At 35.6% G+C, this 20,966-nt stretch overlaps 1 protein-coding gene across 2 annotated transcripts in view; it reads left to right on the top strand.

The window, feature by feature from the left end:
- LOC150108227 (uncharacterized) overlaps nucleotides 1-20,966 on the top strand; it is an 84,458-nt gene that overhangs the window by 26,376 nt on the left and 37,116 nt on the right. For both annotated transcript variants that reach the window (XM_090415679.1, XM_090415680.1), the window contains exons 3-4: nucleotides 1,969-2,190; nucleotides 18,562-18,685. In XM_090415679.1, the coding sequence (XP_090271805.1) occupies nucleotides 1,969-2,190; nucleotides 18,562-18,685 (346 nt within the window). The remainder of the gene's footprint in view (nucleotides 1-1,968; nucleotides 2,191-18,561; nucleotides 18,686-20,966) is intronic.

Consider the following 20,966-nt stretch of genomic DNA (forward strand, 5'->3'; position numbering starts at 1 on the left):
AACTCAGAGAGTTACATCAAAAACTCTGGACATTTCGTAGAAAAGCTAAAAAACATCAAGATATCGGATAATGATCTTCTAGCCAGCTTAGATGTCACCTCTCTCTTTACAAACGTTCCCGTAGTAGAGGTCATTGACATCTTAAGTACCTTATTTCCACAAGATATAACCGTATTGTTTGCTCACTGCCTAAACTCCAATTATTTTTCTTGGAAAAATAAAATCTATCAACAGTTAACAGGCTTGGCAATGGGAAGCCCACTCTCAACTTCATGTGCTGACCTCTTTATGGAAGACTTAGAAAACAAAATCCTATCACAAATTTTTCCTAGACCTAAAATTTGGTTTAGATACGTGGACGATATCTTCATCATATGGAACAACAACAAAGATGACATATATGATTTTCTCAAAAAGATCAACGCTTTCCATCATTCTATTAAATTGACTCTGGAACTTGAAAGAGAAAAACAACTTCCGTTTTTAGACATCTTAATCAAAAAACAAACTGATGGCAGTTTAAATCTATCGGTGTACAGAAAACCAACCAATACAGGTCGCTACCTACATTTTAACTCCTCTCACCACATATCACATAAACTCAGCATTATACACATGTTAAAGAAAAGAGCTATTTGCATCTCAACGGACAACAAGACCCTTCAAGATGAGTTAAAATTTATTTCCAACAATCTGTACTTGAACGGCTATCCAAGAAGACTAGTCAATAAAATCCTTTTCTCTGAACCACCACAAAGAGAACAAGAAGAGATTCAATATATAAAAACGATTGCAATTCCGTATGTAAGTGGCATCTCCAACAAGCTCGCCAATCTCCTCAAACAACACAAAATAAGAGTAGCATTTCGGCCTATAGATACTATTCGTAAACTACTAAGATCTCCAAAAGACAACCATCCTTTCTACAAATATGCTGGAGTCTATAATATTCCATGCTCATGTGGCTCTAATTACATCGGACAGACTTCGAGAAGCCTCGAAATCAGGCAAAAGGAGCACATTGGCTATGTCAAAAACAACAGACAGGACATTTCTGGGCTATCGTCTCATTTCTCCACAACTAACCATGTCATCGAGTGGGACAAAAGCTGTTCCCCTTACTTAGAGGAAGATTACCATTCAAGAATGTTCAAAGAAGCAGCCACAGTCGCTCGTTCTACTGTGAACCTTAACAGAAATCAAGGCCTAATACTGCCAGAGATATGGAAAACCCTAATCAGAGCCTTAAAAATGGAAGAAATGAAACTTTAATACAAACTACAGAAGGTTCCTCAGCAACAGCTAGCTGATCTTGTACACGTGATACGTGTTTCACTCACGTTCGATACTATTTCATTTGTAATTATTCTAGTCAGTTTTTATTCTTGTCAGTTTTGCAGTTACGCATAATTGTGAGAGTGTTTAAACCTATATGTAAGTGCCCTGAAGAAGCCAACAGATAAGTGTGGCGAAACTAGTTGGTCCAGTTAATTAATAAAATTGATCAACACTTGATTGGTTAACCAAATATTATTATTTACTGATTACATTAATTCTTATAATCTATCATTACTTCTAATTTCTGTTGGACTAATAGGTAATATAGATTAAGCTACTTTACTTGCAAATCATGTATTGTATCACCCTTATATAGTTTTAAATTAATGTTCTATTCTATTCTATTCTACTTTGTCTATTATATAGTGTGTGTAACTTAGCATATATCAGTGAAGATGATCATGAGACTAATGCAGAAATTCTGCAAATATGGAAGTTTAATGCAGTTTAATTTCAGTTCTGTGAAACACAATACCTTTTTGATTTGTTAATGCCAGTCGCAAGAGTGCCACTGCATTAACAAAATTGAAATTTAAGTAACATTTCAATCAAAATTACATTTTTGAACGAATCTGTTTTAATTATCTTTTGACATTCATTTTATAAAGATCAAACTTTTCATTTCTGTAGATCAAAAGGTAAGGAAAGAGTTTCCCTTCAGTGCAATACCAAGCAAGTGAATGCTAATGAGGTGAAATTATGTAACTCGCAGCATCCTAGAATTTTGCGTCCAGCACGTGAAAATCTTAATAAAACTCTTGACCATAAAAAGAAAATTTATTTTGATAAGGAAATTCTCAAAGAACAGCAGAAGAGTCAATCAATTATTTTTGATTTTCCAGATGGAATAACGTAAGTATTATCTATAAAGTTTTTCAAAATTTTATATCCTATTTCAAAACTTATTTTCCATCATCATCATCAAATTCCTGCCATGTACCCTCAAGGGGTGTACAGGATATGATTGTACTACATGAAAAAAATTACATCATTACTAACTTCCTATCTACAATTTTCCTCCAAATCAGTCTGTTACTTGTCAAGACTCCAACATTATCAGATCTTATATTTCTATCGTCTAAGGCACTTTGTACCGTATCAATCTGCTTATATCTTGGTCTTCCTCTGGGTCGTTTTGCTGCCAACCTGCCAGAGAACACTTGTTTTGCTAATCTTACTTCGCCCATTCTGTTTAAGTGACCATACCACCTGAGATTAGCTCTGCTAACGCATTCCTGGATGCTGACAATGTCAAGTTCTTTCCTAATATCCTCGTTTTTAATATGATAATATGATATTGCCATTGATGCCATCTGTTCATGCCTATAATCTTTCTCAGGACTCTCATATCTGCGGTCTCTAGTCTTTGGTGAAGTGTTTTACTTCTGACCCAGCTCTCAGATCCATAAGTTAAAACTGGTTTGAACACTGTCTTGTATACAGCTAATTTAGTGTTCTGACTAATTTCTCTCTTATTCCATATGAATTTATTCAATTGACTTCCCACCATACCAGCTTTGCTGATTCTGTTGTCTATTTCTATATTTAATTTACCATCTTCAGTAAAAATCATGCCTAAGTAGCTGAAATGTTTTACTTGTTCCACAGGTTCTCCATTCACAACACAGTTGACATTTTCAATGATTCTGCCTATTTTCATTGTCTTTGTCTTTTTATTGCTGACCTTCATACCATATCTATTACAACAGTTATTCAATTTAGTCAGAGAATCTTGCAGACTTGTAGCAGATTTATTTAGAAGTATAACATCATTCGTATAAAGCAAAGAGCTGACATTAACAACTCCAATTTTGATATAAGGTTTAATACCACTCTCCTTCATAATGTGATCCATATAGATAATGAATAACAGAGGGGATAATGTACATCCTTGTCTCACACCAGATTTAACATTAAACCATCTTCCTGTACTTCCTTCAGTTCTAACTGCTGACTTACAACTCAAATAAAGACAAAGTATTACTTGATATAATGCCCCATTGACACCATATAACTGTAGCGTATTGAATAGCTTCTCTCTTGGCACCTTTTCATATGCCTTTTCCAAATCGACAAAACTTAAATACAGATCTTTGTTATATTCCCATGCTTTCTCGACTATTTGTCGTAAAGTGAAGATCTGATCCTGACAGCCTCTATTTGGCCTGAATCCAGCTTGTTCTTCACCCAGCTTTTCTTCCACAATTCTTCTCAATTGTTTCTCAAGTATACTTGTATAAATCTTGCCAGGAACACTCAGTAAGGAAAGACCTCTGTAATTCTCACATTCAGTTTTATTTCCCTTTTTATATATGGGTACTATGAGAGCTCTACTCCAATCACTGGGAATTCGTCCCTCTGTCCAGTCTTTCTGAACTATGCAGTGCAGACACTGTAAAACTTTTATGCCACCATACTTCAGCATTTCTGGTCGAATATCATCTACTCCTGCTGCTTTTCTACTTCAAACTTATTTTCTATTGTATGGGAATTCTTAATTTTCCACTAATAGTGATATTTAAGAGCTTTTGCATAATATACTTTTAAACTTAGGAGTGCATTTTGTTTGTTGTATGGTGATTTTGGTTTTTAGCCCATTGATCTTTCAGTTGATCTTTCTAAGCATTTTTTTGAACAATAAACATTTAATAATATAATGTTATGAATTAGATGTATATGGTGGATTTGAGGAATACATATCCGTGTGTGTGTGTGTGTGTGTGTGTGTGTGTGTGTGTGTGTGTGTGTGTGTGTGTGTGTGTGTGTGTGTGTGTGTGTGTGTGTGTGTGTGGACATCATTCTCCCAGCATGGTTGGCATATTGGTTAACAAATCTGCTCTCCAACCAACAGATTACACATTAAAATCTGTTGTCAGCATAAATGTTTGATTGTCTTTAGGTTGGAGTTGAATTTCATTGTCTGGGCAAGACCACTGCCCTGCTTATTAGAGGCTTGAAGTGGCTTAAAAGTTATTCTCCAGAGTATGATTTCAGGACTACATAAAGAAATAATATATATATATATATATATATATATATAGAGAGAGAGAGAGAGAGAGAGGGGGGGGGGTGAAGATTCTTAGCCTGCCTACAGTACTAATGTACTATACCCTTAAAATCGTTCATGAGCAGAAGTTGCATAAAAAAAAAAATTAAATAATTATAATAATAATAGTAATAATAATAAACCTATGGCCCATCAGTTCCTTAGATAAGTTAAATATTTTTCTGAAATATTTTTGTCATTAATGTACTAAATTAGAAATTTACAATTCTCTGTATGCTATTTTACTCTTAGTTTGGTTTGAAGTATAACTGTCTACTATCAAAAAACCTGTAAGAACGTCTCTTAGTTTTACTATCTTTATATATATATATATATATATATTACAAAAAAAAAAGAGAGAGAAGTGTCTCTTTAAAGTTTTAAAGACAGTTGTTTAGCTTGTTTATTTCAAGTTTTACCTATAAACCGTCTTTATGAGCTAGTTTTGGAAGTTAAGCTTGTATCATTATCTATTCAGTCACATGACTTGATTCACATCATCTAGCAGAATCCATTAAGTTATTTACCATACTGCTTTTGGCAGTATATTTCCCCAGAATCAGCATTATTTGTGCAACCACAAAAAAAAAAAGCTTTTTTACTTATCCTTTCAAAAAGAAGGTACAGCCACGGGCTCTCCACTATCTCCCCCCCCCCCAATCGCTAACTTTTACATGGAAATCTTTGAGCAAAAGGCTCTTGATTCCGACAGTCTGGCTTAGATACGTTGACGATGTGTTCGCGATCTGACCACATGGGCGACAAATGCTAAACACATTCCTTAGCCTCCTGAACAAACAACATGAACACATACAATTTACCATTGAAATTGAAAAATCAAAATTCACTCCCATTCCTAGACACACTAGTCACACGTCTTCCTTCAGGCAGTCTATCCTTCACGGTCTACCGAAAACCGACACACACTAGCCAATACATACATGCTAATTCATATCACCACCCATCACAAAAATATGGAGTCATTAACACCCTTAAAAACAGAGCTACAACAATTTGCTCTAATCAACAAGCCCTGAAACAGGAACTAAAAATCATCAGCGACACATTCATAAATAATGGCTATAACAAAAATGCTATTAATAAAATACTCCATAAAACAACAACAAAAACGAATCTAGATTACAGTAAAATCATAGCCATCCCATACATTAAAGGGTTATCGGAAAAAATCAACAGAATCCTACAACATTATAACCTCAGTGCCACCTTTAAACCACCCACTAAACTTAAAACCATATTCAACTCCTCTAAGGATCCTCTCCTCCCATTAGCACATCCTGGAGTCTCTTGCATCCGCTGCACCTGTAACTTGATGAAACAGGACGGACAATCCCTATATGCAAGAAAGAACACATTAGACACATTAAATATACCCACTATGGTGAAGCAGGTCTCTCAGACCACGTGCTAAACACCTTACACCAAATCAACTGGAAAGCATGCACTCTTTACACCACACAAAAACCTGGTATGAAAGGAAATTTAAGGAAGCCTGCGAAATCCTGATAAACCACCCAAATATCAACAACAAAGATGGAATGAAAATTCCAAGGATCTGGATGGCACACATTCAGCCTACCTAATACATAAGATCCAACATAAGTCAGGACTCTAACCAATCTTCAACTAGTATTAGAAACCATTCCATACCAACTGGCTGGAATGTACAAGTATAATCATGATGTTAATATATGTATATAGATAGATACTTGTTGTTATGCCCAATGTATTTCTACAACCAACAGACAACACTAATAATAGGACTGTAGCGTTGATATATAATTCCCCCCCCCCCCCCCCCCACCAGAGCTCAGGCCAACAATTGTTGTAGCAGTTGGTCAGTATCTTTAACAAACCAGTTTGATTGTAATGTAGCTTGTTTTCTGTGTATAGTTAATGCTCCAGATGATGACTTTGACATAAAGGTCGAAACGTCGAATGTAGATTTTAGTTATATATTAAACTAAAGTTTTTATTCAAACACAGTAGTTGTCTCCATAATTTTAAAAAAATGCTTTTGTACTTATTTTTCATATGAATAGATATAATAATATAATTATGTTCCAGTTTTTTTTTAAACTAATTTCAAAATATATTCTAAACTTGTTAATTTCTCTTCGTTCCATCTACTTCACTGTTGAACAATAATTCTCTGAATTTAGGCGTTCATGCTCATTCAAGTGTAGCCTATTCCATTAATATTATTCTCACATCGAAATATCTGCATGTACTAGAATAAATATTTAAGATTAAACTGCAGTCAACTCATGGCCAAGCCAGAAATTGCTTGATGCTGGAAATTATGAAAAACTTCGACAGTCACTATAATCAGCATAAAAATTCTGCATTCAAATGTTAATATGTTCCAAATATACTATATCATGACCTGTAGCATTAGCATTCAAAATAAGCATTTCAGTCTTCAGAAAACAACTGATATTGAAGTATTTTCGTGAATATAATGATGGAAGTTATTATCACATCTTCACAAACAAATTTCTAAATATCTGCTTAGATGCAAGTATCCATGACAAATTATATATATTTATTCCCTTATATTGTTTTATTCGTTCATTCTCAGTTACATTGAGTTTGCCCTCCTCAACTGGTTACGAATTCCTATCAGTCTGTGTTTTTTTTTTTTTCTCAAGCTCAGGATTGCTTTTACTTTCAAGTATATAATAAAACTTCTCTTTGGTCTTCTGCCTTTGAACTCTTCCATTAAAATTCTGGATATCTTTCAAGTGACATGTTTAATGTCTCTATTATTGAGATGTTTTAGGAGTATTTTTCAAAATGCTCACTCATTTTGTTGTTGTTTTTTTGTATTCAAGTTTGATGTAACCTTGAAAAAACATTGATTCAGCCAGAGAGGTATGAGGTGAAGTTGTCTGCAAAGATAGAAAAATCAGAACTCTGTTGTGGACAGATACTTTAAAAAGGCAGTCAAAGAAAAGAAGAAAGCTTGTCGAAAGTTCCTGGCAAGTAAGGCAGCATGCATTCTTAGAGAATACATAGAAAAAAGTAAGAAAGTGAAGCACTGCAAAACTAGTTAAGTCATGGGAAGACTTTGGTAAGAATATAGAAAATAAATATTAGGAAGGTGAAAATATTTTGTAATCTATTGAAAAAGTTCAGAAATGTAGTGAAGAATATTCTGTAAAAATAATCAAAAGGCAACCCACTATTGAGCATAGTGGGTTGCCATCCTTGGGCATTTTAGGGAAACCATAGAGACAAGGCAGACAGGTATGATCAATTCGTAACTTCTCAACACTAGTGACATCCCACAATTGTACATTGCTTGATTTATTTAATTTATTGATTTGACTTGTTGGATCCCTGCTAGTAACACTGTATGTTGACCTATCTCTTAATAACATTAATTTTACAAATCATATTGGAGGCTTAATGGATTGTATACAGCACTCAGAAAGGATTAAAACAGGATTTAATACTTCCTATATATTTCCTCTCAGTAAATGAGACATCTTCAGGGATTACAAAAAAACTAATGTAACATCAAAAACAAATAACACACAATACTAAGCCCAACCATGTGGGTGACACTAAAGTCCTATCTAGGTGGAGCACCCTCTAAGGGAGGTTGTAGGTGGCCTGGAATGTAAAGTGGGACCTCTGGTGATAAGCGTTTCCCAAATCTTAGGAAGCTTAATGCAACCATATTTGTTGAGATTTGATTGATTTCTGAGAGCTGCTGCTGATTCTAAGAATAGTCTCTCTTTTTTTGATTTTGCTGTCGTGGAGCATGGTGGTTTTTCCCATGAGATCCTGTGGGTTGTATCCAAGACATGGTCAGCCAAGCCTGACTGACCATAGTTGTGTTTGCAGATGTATGACTTATATTCCTCCAGGCGGTTAGTGGCTGATCTGCCTGTCTGTCCAAAGTACGCCAGTTTACATGAACAGGGTACTTTATAGACTCCAGGCACTGAGAGAGGAGGGAGCTGATCTTTTGTAGAGCAGATAAGGGTAGCAAGTTTGCAGCGGGGCTTAAATGCTGTGTGTAGGTTGTACTTTTTTAAATCTTGGCTATTTTTTCGGATGTGCCATGGATGTAGGGTATGGTGTTGGCATTTCTAAACTCTTTCTGAAGAGAAGACTGGGGAGAGGGGGAGGACCTGATTATTTATTTAATACTGTGATCACTGTAGCCATTGAAGAGGAAAGTGTTGTGTATGTGCTCAAGCTCAGTTGTAAGGGCGGTTCCACTAGAAAAAAAAGATTGTGGGCTCTCTTGGCAAGAGTTTTAATAATGCCATATTGTTGAGCGGGGTGGTGGGAGAGTTTGTGAATGTATCTGCCTGTGTGTGTTGGTTTTCTATATACAGTGAAGGAAAGTGTACCGTTGGGAAGGCGTGTAACTATGGTGTCTAGGAAGGGTAAACAATTGTTCTTTTCCATTCTCGATTCTTGGATGTAGGATGTTGAGGTGACTGAGGAAAGAGTCTAATGTGTCTGGGCCACGAGGTCAAATAGAGAACACATCGTCTGAATATCTTAGCCAGATAGAAGGTTTGAGAGGGGCTGAGTCTATGGCTCGTTTTTGAAATTCTTCCATATAAAAATTGGCAAGAGGGGGAAACCCATGGCAGTTCCCTCTATCTGCTTGTAGATTTTGTTCTTCCAAGAAAAATAACCAGAATTGATAGCAAACGAAAAGAGATCTAAGATGTCAGAAGAAAAAACGTTTTTTAAGAGTGTTAGCTCTTAACACTCTTAAAAAGCTGTTAACACTCTTAATTGGGAATATTGTTTACCAATATTCCCAATTAAGGGAATATTGGTAAACAATGAGGAGATGTCAAAGCTTACTAATATGTCTGTGTTATTTTACATATTAGTAAGCTTTGACATATTTCACTTCTTCAACCAAAAGGTTGAAGAAGAAGAGAAATAAGTATATTTATTAAAAATTAGTATTTTCCCATATACATTGAAAATTTTTTTTTCAGAAACCACTTTGCTTTTTCACAGAGCATATATCACATCTAATACTACTGATACATGCTCTATGATCTGGGGTAAGAAGTGTTTTGCAGAAACAGTGTTTGGTGGAACACAATTTAAACACTGATCTTAGAGTTATTTAGGATAATGTTGTGTTTGCAGTGTAAAGGTGGTCCCACTGTACAAAAATTCCATTTCTCTTTTATTTCTTTTATCTGCACCAAATTTCCCAATTCAACTTTTGAGTCAATTTCAGATCTTCCATTTTCATTGATGCCTCTTTTATATGCACTTTTAATGATTTTCTGTAAATGCTGACATTACTCTTTCATCATGTGATATACCTGGATCATAGGTATATATTTTTGTGCATTCATTTTTTTCATTCTGGTACTTACTTAATGTTCTTGGTATGCATGGTTAATTTCAATAAGGGAATTTAATAAAGTTCCTAAATCTTTACTAGCATAGTATAATCTTTTTTTTTCTGCCAGAGTAAAAACAGGAAATCAAAAAAAAGGTTACATTCACTTTCTTCAGTTCATCTGAGTTTGTCAGATCTTGATGTGAAGAATATTTGTGAGTTAGCCAGTCTCATGTAGAGGTGACAGTTTTCCTCCTGGAAATTTTATCCTGCAAAACAGGAAACTCATCCAGAAGAACATATGCAGTTTACAGACAATTCACTGTATTTTAACTTTAGTTGCTTCAGTCCTAATTCCAAAAAAACATTTCTTCTGTGAGTTCTAATTTTCCAGGTTTTTAGAAAGTTCTTATATTGTGTAAGATGAATGACTTTGTCAATGACAATTGGTAGCACAGTTCTTCTGTGGTTGGAAGAAGTGCATTAGCTTTTACAGCTATACAGCAGAGGACCAGTAAGCTATCTGCTATATAGCTCCTAATAGGGATGGAACCACTATACTGAAAGATAAACCTCCACTGTTTTTGTCTTTTTTGCTAGTCATAGTGGAATGACCTTCATGACCAGGATGGTCTCCACCACTAGGAGAATACACTGAAAATGTTTTTTTTTTTTTTTTTTTTTTTTTTTTGCTTGCTGTGAGGTGATGGAAAGCAGGATTTGGGTGGAACCTAATTATGTCAAAAAAAGAATATTATAGGATTTTTTTTTTTTTTTTTAGTTGACCCTCACTCAGACTTATAGAAACTGCAGGAATAGTTGTTATAGTGGAGATAGTTTGCTGCAGTGAATTTCTTTTAGCATAGCATTCTATCTATGAAGATTGATGAAACTTTTCAGCAGCTATAGTGAGTGAGTTTGTTATATTGGTATTTGCTATAGTGGCATAAACTAATCCCATCAAAAAAGTCACGTCATAGCCAGTTACAACATACAAACCATACCAGAATATCTTCACTATTGTTACCTGTATCATCAACCTTCTTGAAGACATCTGTCTAGAGTGGCAACAGTAAGAACTCCTACCAGTTGTATAGTTTCTTTTTTTGAGTAAATGTAAAACTATTGCTAGTGAATTTTTTTTTTAATTGTTGTGTATTCCTAAACTAATCAGACTGTAAGATGCTTATTTTGTTTGATTAGATAATCTTAAAATTATGCAATGTCCTTTGAATATCAGCTATGTGGCCTGTTTCCACAAAAAGGTATCTAAAAAAAAAAATCGGAGAGTATTCTTGCTACAAAGGGATACCCTCTTAGTTGGAGGAAATGCCAACTGGACACTAGGTGATGTAGATGTTCTTCATCACCTGGTGAAATACCACTGCTTGGTTTGTTGGAGGTCTGAAGTGGCAACTGCTATGTTTGGTCTCCAGAGGAAAGATTCCAGTTCCACCCCCCCTCTCTGTATAGTGGGAGTGATATATCCTTCAAGGCCATGATAAATATGCTTAGATACCCATAAACTCCTCCATTTTGGGGTACAGTAGTTAAAACTGGTACCGCATTCCAGTTAGTGCCCAAACCTCTCAATAACGAGTCAGGAAGCTTCCTGATCAACTGGTGCATAAACCTGATGCCACATACTCTGCCAGGTTGGAGAGGAAGTCCGAGTAGTGGTATGTGGAAGCACTGTCGAGGCCACATCATGGCATGGAGACTGATTACACTCTATGGAAGTCATAACCAAGAGTATCTTCTCTAACTACGTCCTCACTATATCCTTCCATCTAATGAAACCTCTGAAGACTCTCACAAACAATAACAGTGACACTGCAACAAAAGCGAATTTCCCTCATAAATTAATTCCATCAAAAAAAATGTCACATCATAACCTGTCACAACATACAATCCATACCATAATCTCATCATCAAATTCCTGACATTTACCCTCAAGGGGTATACAGGATATGATAGTACTACATGAAAAATTTACATCATTACTAACTTTCTATCTATAATTTTCCTCCAAATCAATCTCTTACATGTCAAGGCTCCAACATTCTGCCAACCTGGCAGAGAACACTTGTTTTGCTAATCTTTTCTCTCCCATTCTGTTTAAATGACCATACCACCTGAGATTAGCTCTGCTAACACATTCCTGGATGCTAACGGTGTCAAGTTCTTTCCTAATATCCTCGTTTTTAATATGATATTGCCATTGTGCCATCTGTTCATGCCTATAATCTTTCTCAGGACTCTCATATCTGCAGTCTCAAGTCTTTGGTCAAGTATTTTACTTTTAACCCAGCTCTCAGATCCATAAGTTAAAACTGGTTTGAACACTGTCTTGTATACAGCTAATTTAGTGTTTTGACTAATTTCTCCCTTATTCCATATAATTTTATTCAGTTGACTTCCTACCATATCAGCTTTGTCGATTCTGTTGTCTATTTCCATATTTAATTTACCATCTTCACTAAAAATCGTACCTAAGTAGCTGAAATGTTTTACTTGTTCTGTAAGTTCTTTGTTCACAATGCAGTGAACAAAGAACTTTTCAGTGCTTCTGCCTATTTTCATTGTCTTTGCCTTGTTATTGCTGACCTTCATACCATATCTATTACAACAGTTATTCAATTTAGTCTGGGAATCTTGCAGACTTCTAGTGGATTTATTTAGAAGTATAACATCATCTGCATAAAGCAAAGAGCTGACATTAACAGCTCCAATTTTGGTATCAGATTTAATACCACTTTCCTTCATAATGCGATCCATATAGATAATGAATAACAGAGGGGATAATGTACATACTTGTCTGACACCATATTTAACATTAAACTATCTTCTTGTACTTCCTTCAATTCTAACTGCTGACTTACAACTCAAATATTGCTTGATATAATGCTCCACTGACATCATACAACTGTAGCGTTTTGAATAACTTTTCTCTTGGCATCTTGTCATATGCTTTTCTCAGATCTAGTAAACTTAAATGCAGATCTTTGTTATATTCCCATGATTTCTCAACTATTTGTCGTGAAGTGAAAATCTGATCCAGACAGCCTCTATTTGGCCTGAATCCAGCTTGTTCTTCACAAAACTTCCCTTCCACAATCCTTCTCAACCCTTTCTCAAGTATACTGACATAAATCTTACCAGGAACGCTCAGTAGAGAAATACCTCTGTAATTCTCACATTCAGTTTTATTTCCCTTTTTATATATGGGTGTAATGAGAACTCTATTCAATCATCTGGAATTCATCCCTCTGTCCAGGCCCTCTGAATTATGCAGTGCAGCCGCTGTAAGACTTTTATACCTCCATAATTCAGCATTTATGGTCGAATGTTATCTACTCCAACCCTTTCCACATTTCAGACTTTTGATGGCTTTTTTTACCTCAAGTATGGATATGGCATGCATGGTCAGTGTTTTTTATAACTGTGCTGTAATCACTGCTAGTTTCATTTTGCAATTTTTCGAAGTAATTACTCCATGCTTCAGGGATATCTTTTTCTCAAGTTTTAATATCACCTTTATTATCTCTAATTCCTTTTACAGCACTCTTTCCTCCATTTCTGAACTTCTTCAACAAACTCCAGAATATCTTGCCACTTTCTTGATATTTATTTTTTATGTTCATACCAAAGTTGTCCCATGATTTTTGTTTAGCTAGTTTTACACAGTGTTTAGCTTTCTTACATTTGTCTGTGTATTCTCTAAGAGCCCAAACTGATATTTTTGTGAGGAACTTTTGATATGCTTTTTTCTTTTCCTTCACTGCCTGTTTAACTTCCTGTGTTCATCATGGTGTTCTGATTTTTCTATCCTTGCAGACAACCTCACCATATGCCTCTCTGGCTGAATCAATAATGTTTTCTTCAGTGCTTTTCACAGAATTCCCAAGATTTGATTTCTGTTCTCAAACTTGTTCATTTTTTCTCGAATAATGTATTTCAGATACATTATTCGAGAAAATGTATCTGAAATACATTATTTCAGATACATTTTCTGAAATAATGTATTTTTTTCAGTTCACATCTGAGAGCTGCTCAACTTTTATTTGCTTTAAAACTTTCTTACATGTTCTTCTTTCCGATATGAAATTCAATTTTATTCTGCTCAAGACTAAATGGCGATCACTTCCAATTTCAAATCTTCTGTACACTCTAGTGTCCTGTCAGAGAGAAAACATCACAATGAGACTTTTCTTATTCCTAGCCTCTTCTCTCCATGTGAATTTGTGCACATTTTTATGTTGGAACATGGTGTTAGTAATAACCAGTCCATGTACTGAGCAGAAATCCCAACAAGTATTTGCTATTATTATTAGCTTTGCTCTTTTCTCCAAATTTTCCCAAAATATTTTTGTAGGTCTGACAACATTTCCTACTCTGCTATTTAGATCCCCAGCAAGGACCAACTTTTCATTTTTCATTGTGTCAATTGCTTTCTCTAAAGCTTCAAAAACTTCCTCCACTTCTACCTTAGCAGAACCTTCTGTGGGACTATAGGCACAAATAAGTCTTATCTAGTTCCCCATTCTGATATTTGCCCACGTCACTCTACTTGAGATTGCCTGCTATTTCAAGAAGATTAGTCTCATATTTAGTGTTGAATACTATGGCTACTCCTTCTTTTCCTTGATTGTCATTGCCTGAATATAAGATTTTGTATTTATTGCTCAGAAAGATCTCACCAGTTTTTGCCTTTTTTGTTTGTCACCCCTATTATATCAATCTGGTACCTTATCCAATTCCTCAGCTAGCTCCATTTCTTTGCCATTCAGGCTTTTTATGTTGATAGTACCAATCTTCAACTCTGGTGATATTGAGTTGGGGTGTGTTTTAGGATTGGTTCTAGTAGCTGACTTTTTGCTGTTTGTCCTGGTTCCTTGGCAAAAACAATGGGGTTGGGGGCCTTATTTAACTTGGCAATGCCCCAGCAGGCATGAAATTCTGTCATGTCATATCATCATTTAATATTGTGGTTTAAGCCAATAAGAATACAATTTGGTCGACTAAATCCCAAATTGCCAGCCCATCCTCGTTTGTTCAGTATCCAGGTAGATGCCTAACAGGGTGCACCACGAGAAAGTGAGGATTGGACATTAGGTCTGAAGCCCCTGGTTGGTTCTCCGCATTCCTTTAAAGGCTATGTGGAGGTCTCCTCTTAGTTATATAGCTTTGATCATTAAGCACCCCTACTAGAATCTCTTCACTACAAACTCAGTTTCACAACCATTTTACTAACATCTGTAGCATTAACATAAATGACGTTCACCATCACTTGCAGTCTTCTGGACCAGATGGCTTATTTCTGACAGAAACCCAGATTTCAGCTACATCTACTACTGTCCACCTCCAGTGCCTAAACTACACACTTCACAATTCTTTTCATCACAATGGTGGCACCTGTGCTTGTGTGAAATCTGACATAGCCTGCAAGAGAATGGCTAATTTAGAATCTCCTACTTTTGACCTTCTCTGCCTAAAGGCTTCTTTTCCCTATTTAGTAATGTTCATTTGTTGCATTTATCAGTCTCCAAACACTAAATAAAATAAATAGTAGTTGGGAGACCTCAACATTCACAATTCCAAGTGGCTCTCCTACTCTAATACCATCAACTAAACAGGACGAGAAGTAGAACCTTTTGCTATATGTAATGACCTAACACAAATTGTACATCTACCTACTTGAATCCTTGATAATATCACCTCTGTCCTCTCCAAAATAATGGAGAAATTCATCAATAGCTAATTCCTCCACTACTTACAGGCCCATGAATTAATCAGCAACCACCAGTACAGATTCTGCCATTCAAGATCCACAGCTGACTTTGTAGCTTAAATCACCCACCACTGACACACCATGGAAAGGTTCAGAGAAACTTGTGCTGTCGCCCTTGATTTCCAAAGTTTTCCAATTATGTGTGGCATCGAGGCCTACTAAACAAATTGCCATCCTTTGGTCTCCCTGCCACCCTTTGTAATTGGGTAGCCAGCTTTCTCTCTGGTTGTTCTCTGCAAGTCATAGTAGATGGCTTCCTGTCTTCAAGCTTCACCACCAATGCCGGAGTGCCTCAAGGCTCTGTCTTATATCACCTACTCTCTTTCTCTTGTACACAAATGACCTACTCAAAATAACTACTAATCCAATCTATAGCTTTGCACATGATATGTAAAAGATGCTCTATTTTCGTATTGTAAACTTTAATCTATATATTTTGCTTCTATATTATTACTACTTTATGTTGTTGGCTGTTGCGCCATTGTAATATCTTAATTATTCTCTTTCTACTGATGCACTACTAACTTCTTTCTTTGTCTCGTATCTCCTTAGTGGCTTACTCTTTCATACAAAAATCTCTTCCACCTTTCGCACTACTTGTCGTAGGCCTAAGAGTACTGGAAAATTTGTTTGTTCAGACTGCGCCACCAGCATTCCTTTCTATGCATAAGACTCAGTAATACGGCTGGCAGATATCTCTCTCTAAGCATAAATTCCTTCAAAAAAAAATTAGCATAAACAGTCATGGTTCACATGCACTTAAATTACGCTTCTAATACCTTATTTGTTTCCCGCTCTCATGTCCGAGTTTATTTAGGAACGGTGTATTGTAAATCAAAAGATCAGGTGGCATTTTGTTGACATATTATCAAAACACATTTATTTACACTAATACAAAAGTACATCAATGGAAGGTTATTCTCTATACCTGCCCATTAAGATTTAGTGTTAAAAACTTCCCTTTGCAATTTTAAACAAACTATACAGCATAAATATCAATTTACTTCTCTGCTTATAAAAAGGACAATTCTAATCTATTCATAAAGAAATCAACTTGTTATGCCAAGTTATCTCACAATTATATTCCAGTTATTAACAAATGAAAAAGCTTTCTTATAGACACTGCTTATTTCTAGTACCGTATATCTTATCAGTCCATCTAAATTATCTCTCCTAGATTATATAACAGAAACATAGAACATAAAATTGGAATAAACTGACATATGCTCTGTCATCTGGGTCATGCACTCATTCAAGGTTCTGCTCCAGAGTTCTCATATTCTCATGGCCGTCTCAGGCTTAGATTTCATTCTATAGTGTTTTGCTTCGCCTGTGGCTCATCAGGGATTGTTGGCGGGGTTTCGGAATGCTGATCTCTGTCACTCATGGGCTCGGACGAAGGGATCCAACATGTGGAGCTTATGCAGTCTCATTCAGATGGTAATGCCTTCTTCTCTGGGTGCCGAAGTCCGCTCTTCGGTTATTAGTTTCCGGTTATAATCTTCCACAGCCAATTCCTAGATCTAGACAGCCTCAGGTGGACCGGCTTCCATTTTTTTTCTCTCCGACTTCTGGCGTGTCCTCTATTTTCGATGTTCTCCTCTACGCCCTTTTATCTCCCCTTCTCCGAGACCTTACACAAAGGGTTTAGACCCCCCGAAGAATTCGGCGCAACTCCTTGATCTGTTATTAAAGCCGACCATTCTCCTAGTGCACTTCTAAAATGCGATTTGTCGTTTTTAAGAATGACCTTGAGGTGGGCATACATAGAACTTGTGACCAAGAGTTCCAAAGCACTTAGTTAAAACAATAACATACAGTTTCCAGTGATACAGCATTTTCTCTCTTGTTATTACTAATTTTAAACATTCTTTGTTTACTACATTTGAGTAGGTTAATTTCTCATCGGACTATATACATTTTTTATACAAAGTTTATTTTTACAACACAAACATTTGAGATGAGACCTCTGTAAAAATCGATGTAAAGCGCTTGTAAAATTTTAAGCTACATTGAATTTTACAATAGCACTCTCCACTCATCCTACCCATTTGACAAACCATGCAGTACTCTACATTCCCTTACAAGATCATCTACATCTAGCACCTTAATCATTGATCTACATACTATCCTCCAATAGAGCAAGGACAAACTTATGTTCAATGTCACCAAAATGGTCTTGCCTTTTCTTATGCCAATGAGACCCCAGCTCACCTTCCCTACCTTCAGTAATGCGCATGTCACCAGACGAGAACGGATATCTTTGCTTTGACTAGCATTAACTTCCAGTCTTTCCTGGCATAAACACATATCAGTGGCCTCGCCATCCAAGAACCTTGGCATTCTCTTTCATTTAAGAGCCAATTTTACACCCAGCCAACTTTTCACTGTATACAAATCCCAAATCCATCCTTGTTTAGAATACTGCTTATATATTTGGGGTGGTGCATCTAAAACTTCCCTTAAAATCCATGACACCATGCAGTTAGGCTCATAGATGATCTTCTTTTTTTGTACAGAGTCACTTCAGTTTCTATTTCACTGATGCAGCGTTTCAGCACTGTGTCTATTCTAAGTACTTCCATGGTCATTGCTCTAGTGAATTGGAAACCATCATTCCTTCATTTTCTGTTGCATCTGTTAATTAATACAAGAGCTGCAGATGCCAGTCACCCTTTACTGTGCATCTGCAAACACGGTGAACCTACTTCTGTTCATCCTCTTCTGTTCTGTCCTCTGGAACAGAATAGAAGAGGAACAGTCTTCTTCGAGAAGTATTCCCAACTACAACTACAACTTGCAACTCTTCAGAAAAAAAAAAAAAAAATCAACTTTTCAGTCCTCTTCTGCATTCACACAGGGCACTGATGTACTTATAGGTCACTGGACCTCTCATGTATGGATCTATATATATGTATATATATATATATATATATATCAAGGAATGCAATTAATTTTTTCTTCATTAGATTACAATTTATATGTATGTATATAATTTTCATTATTTTTTTCTTTTTTCACTCTTTTCAGAAATCTTCATATAGCACTAAAGAAAAATGAAATTGAAAGGGCATTTGTTTTAGTAGAGAGATGCAAGTTATTTGATAAAGATGACTGGATTAAAAAAATTGATTCTCCTGATAAACATGGCCGTGTAAGTTGAATTAATAACTGGTGTGATTGAGTGCAGTGTGTGTTAAATTTTTTTTTCTCCTCCTCACAAGATAGATATATTAATCTCATCTTAAGTTTTCTCATATTGTTATTTTATTTTTGATGTAATAAGATATTTTACTTACAGCCAGAATATATATACACATATTTAAATATATTTGCAGATGATGCAAAACTGGGGAGAGTGATGAGGAATCGAGCAGATTGTGTGGCCTTACAGGAGGGCTTGAATAAATTGTAGGGGCAGGAAACATTACAGAACTGTCAGTTCAATGTTGCCAAGTGTAAGTTTCTGAAATTTGGTAGATAACAACGGTAATGCAAAGTATGTACTTTTGCATTACCATTGTTAAATTTTGGAGAAAGTTGAGGAAATAAGACCTTGGAGTGGTGGTGGTGGACAATGATCTAAAGTTCAGAGGTCACATTGCATAAATTGTGAACACATGATATCAGATTTTGACAATGATGTGGAGGACCTTAACTTGTAGAAATAAAGAGCTTTCTGGCTCCATTGTATAAAGCCTTGATCAGCTCTCATATGGATTATTATGCACAGATTTAAACTTTTGATTTCATTCTGACGAGGGTATGTTGGAAAGGGTCCCGAGAAGACTAAGGTTGTAACTGGTCTTTGAGATGTAGAAATATCAGAACAGATTGAGGGAATGTAGTTTGCAAAGCCTTGTGAATAGGAGGAAAAAGAGGGGTTGTGATTGAGACATTTTAAGTTGGCAAAGGGTTGTTACCACGTTAATGAGGAAGAAATGTTTCGTAGAGTGGGGTGGGGGGGGGAGTAGAACTAGGGGACATACCTGGAAGTTGTATAAGGAGGGTGTGAGCTGGAGCATAAGACTTAGGTTCGCTGCATGGAGAGTGCATTACGTTACACAGAATGTAAATAATTTATTTACATTCTGCTGTAAATAAAAGAAGAAAATTCTTAAAAGATATGTGGGAAGTTTTCTGTATTGAGACCATACTATAATATTAATAAGGGGTTTAATAAAAATAAGCAATTAAAACCCAACAAGTTTCATGTGTCGTAAGACTTGCATCATCAGGGATGTTGTAATTACACGTTAGATGTTTTTGATAACTTCATAAACTGTTAAATATAATTAATAAACCAGAGTACAATGGCAAATTTGTTACTGTATGTGTTGGAACATAGTTGTTGCTATCACATTCTATAGTATCCTAGGTCCATGGTTACGATCAGTATATGACATTTTTGTTTGTTGCCAAAGTACTTGATGATGGCCAGTAGTGGTTGTATGGAATGCCAGGCCTGATTTTATTAAAAGTTGGTTTGCTATAACAATCCATTACTGTGGTTCCTATAGGTTTGCTATAGTGAGAATTGACTGTACCTTCATTTCAAAGGCAAAACATGTTTGAAATTTGATGTATTTCAAACACAGTCTAGAATAAAATTACTAATTCTCCTTAAATATTTGTTTTGAAAAACATTTCAAAAAATTCTTTATATAAAGAATTATACCATAAAGATAAAATATGCTAATATCCCTCTGTATCTATAAAAATTATTTGTTCAATAATTGGATTGAGACAGAAATGAAGCCATGCAAACTACTTTTACATGACTTGGTAATTGTAATTTATTTTGAAATGCATTTGAAACTCACTATAGCAAAAGCAACCACAGGAATAGTTTTAGTGAAATTTCTGTGATATAGCATTATGCGTACAGTGTTGTGGTCAGAACTTTCCAGTAGTTTGTAATGGGAGTTGACTGTAATTTTCACAAAGAACACTAGAATATTCCCAGTCTCATTGTTTATTAATTTGTTAAAAAAAGAAAGAAAAAAAGTCTACATTTCACTTTTTGTGGCATTTTAGATTCACCAAAGAGAATGATTTTTTTTTTTTTAAAGCAACAGTTCGAAGATAGAATAGTTAATGAGTGATGCATACTGACTTATACTACAAATTTGGTTTACATGGTAGAACACCTCACAAATAGAAGTGAATCAATCTGATATTTTAGCTCATTTAGACATCATTGTTTACAAATATACTGGTAGAAGAAGCCACTACTTATATTGAAGGGCCAATATGTTGGGCCCATACACAAGAGGTTGATTGGTCAACCTATAGTACATCATCATCATCATCATCAAATTCCTGCCATGTACCCTCAAGGGGTGTACAGGATATGACAGTACTACATGAAAAAATTACATCATTACTAACTTCCTATCTACAATTTTCCTCCAAATCAGTCTGTTACTTGTCAA

This window comes from Typopeltis vanoorti, chromosome 3, assembly GCF_054136105.1.
Source record: "Typopeltis vanoorti isolate ZY-2024b chromosome 3, IOZ_Tvanoo_1.0, whole genome shotgun sequence".
Taxonomy (NCBI): domain Eukaryota; kingdom Metazoa; phylum Arthropoda; class Arachnida; order Uropygi; family Thelyphonidae; genus Typopeltis; species Typopeltis vanoorti.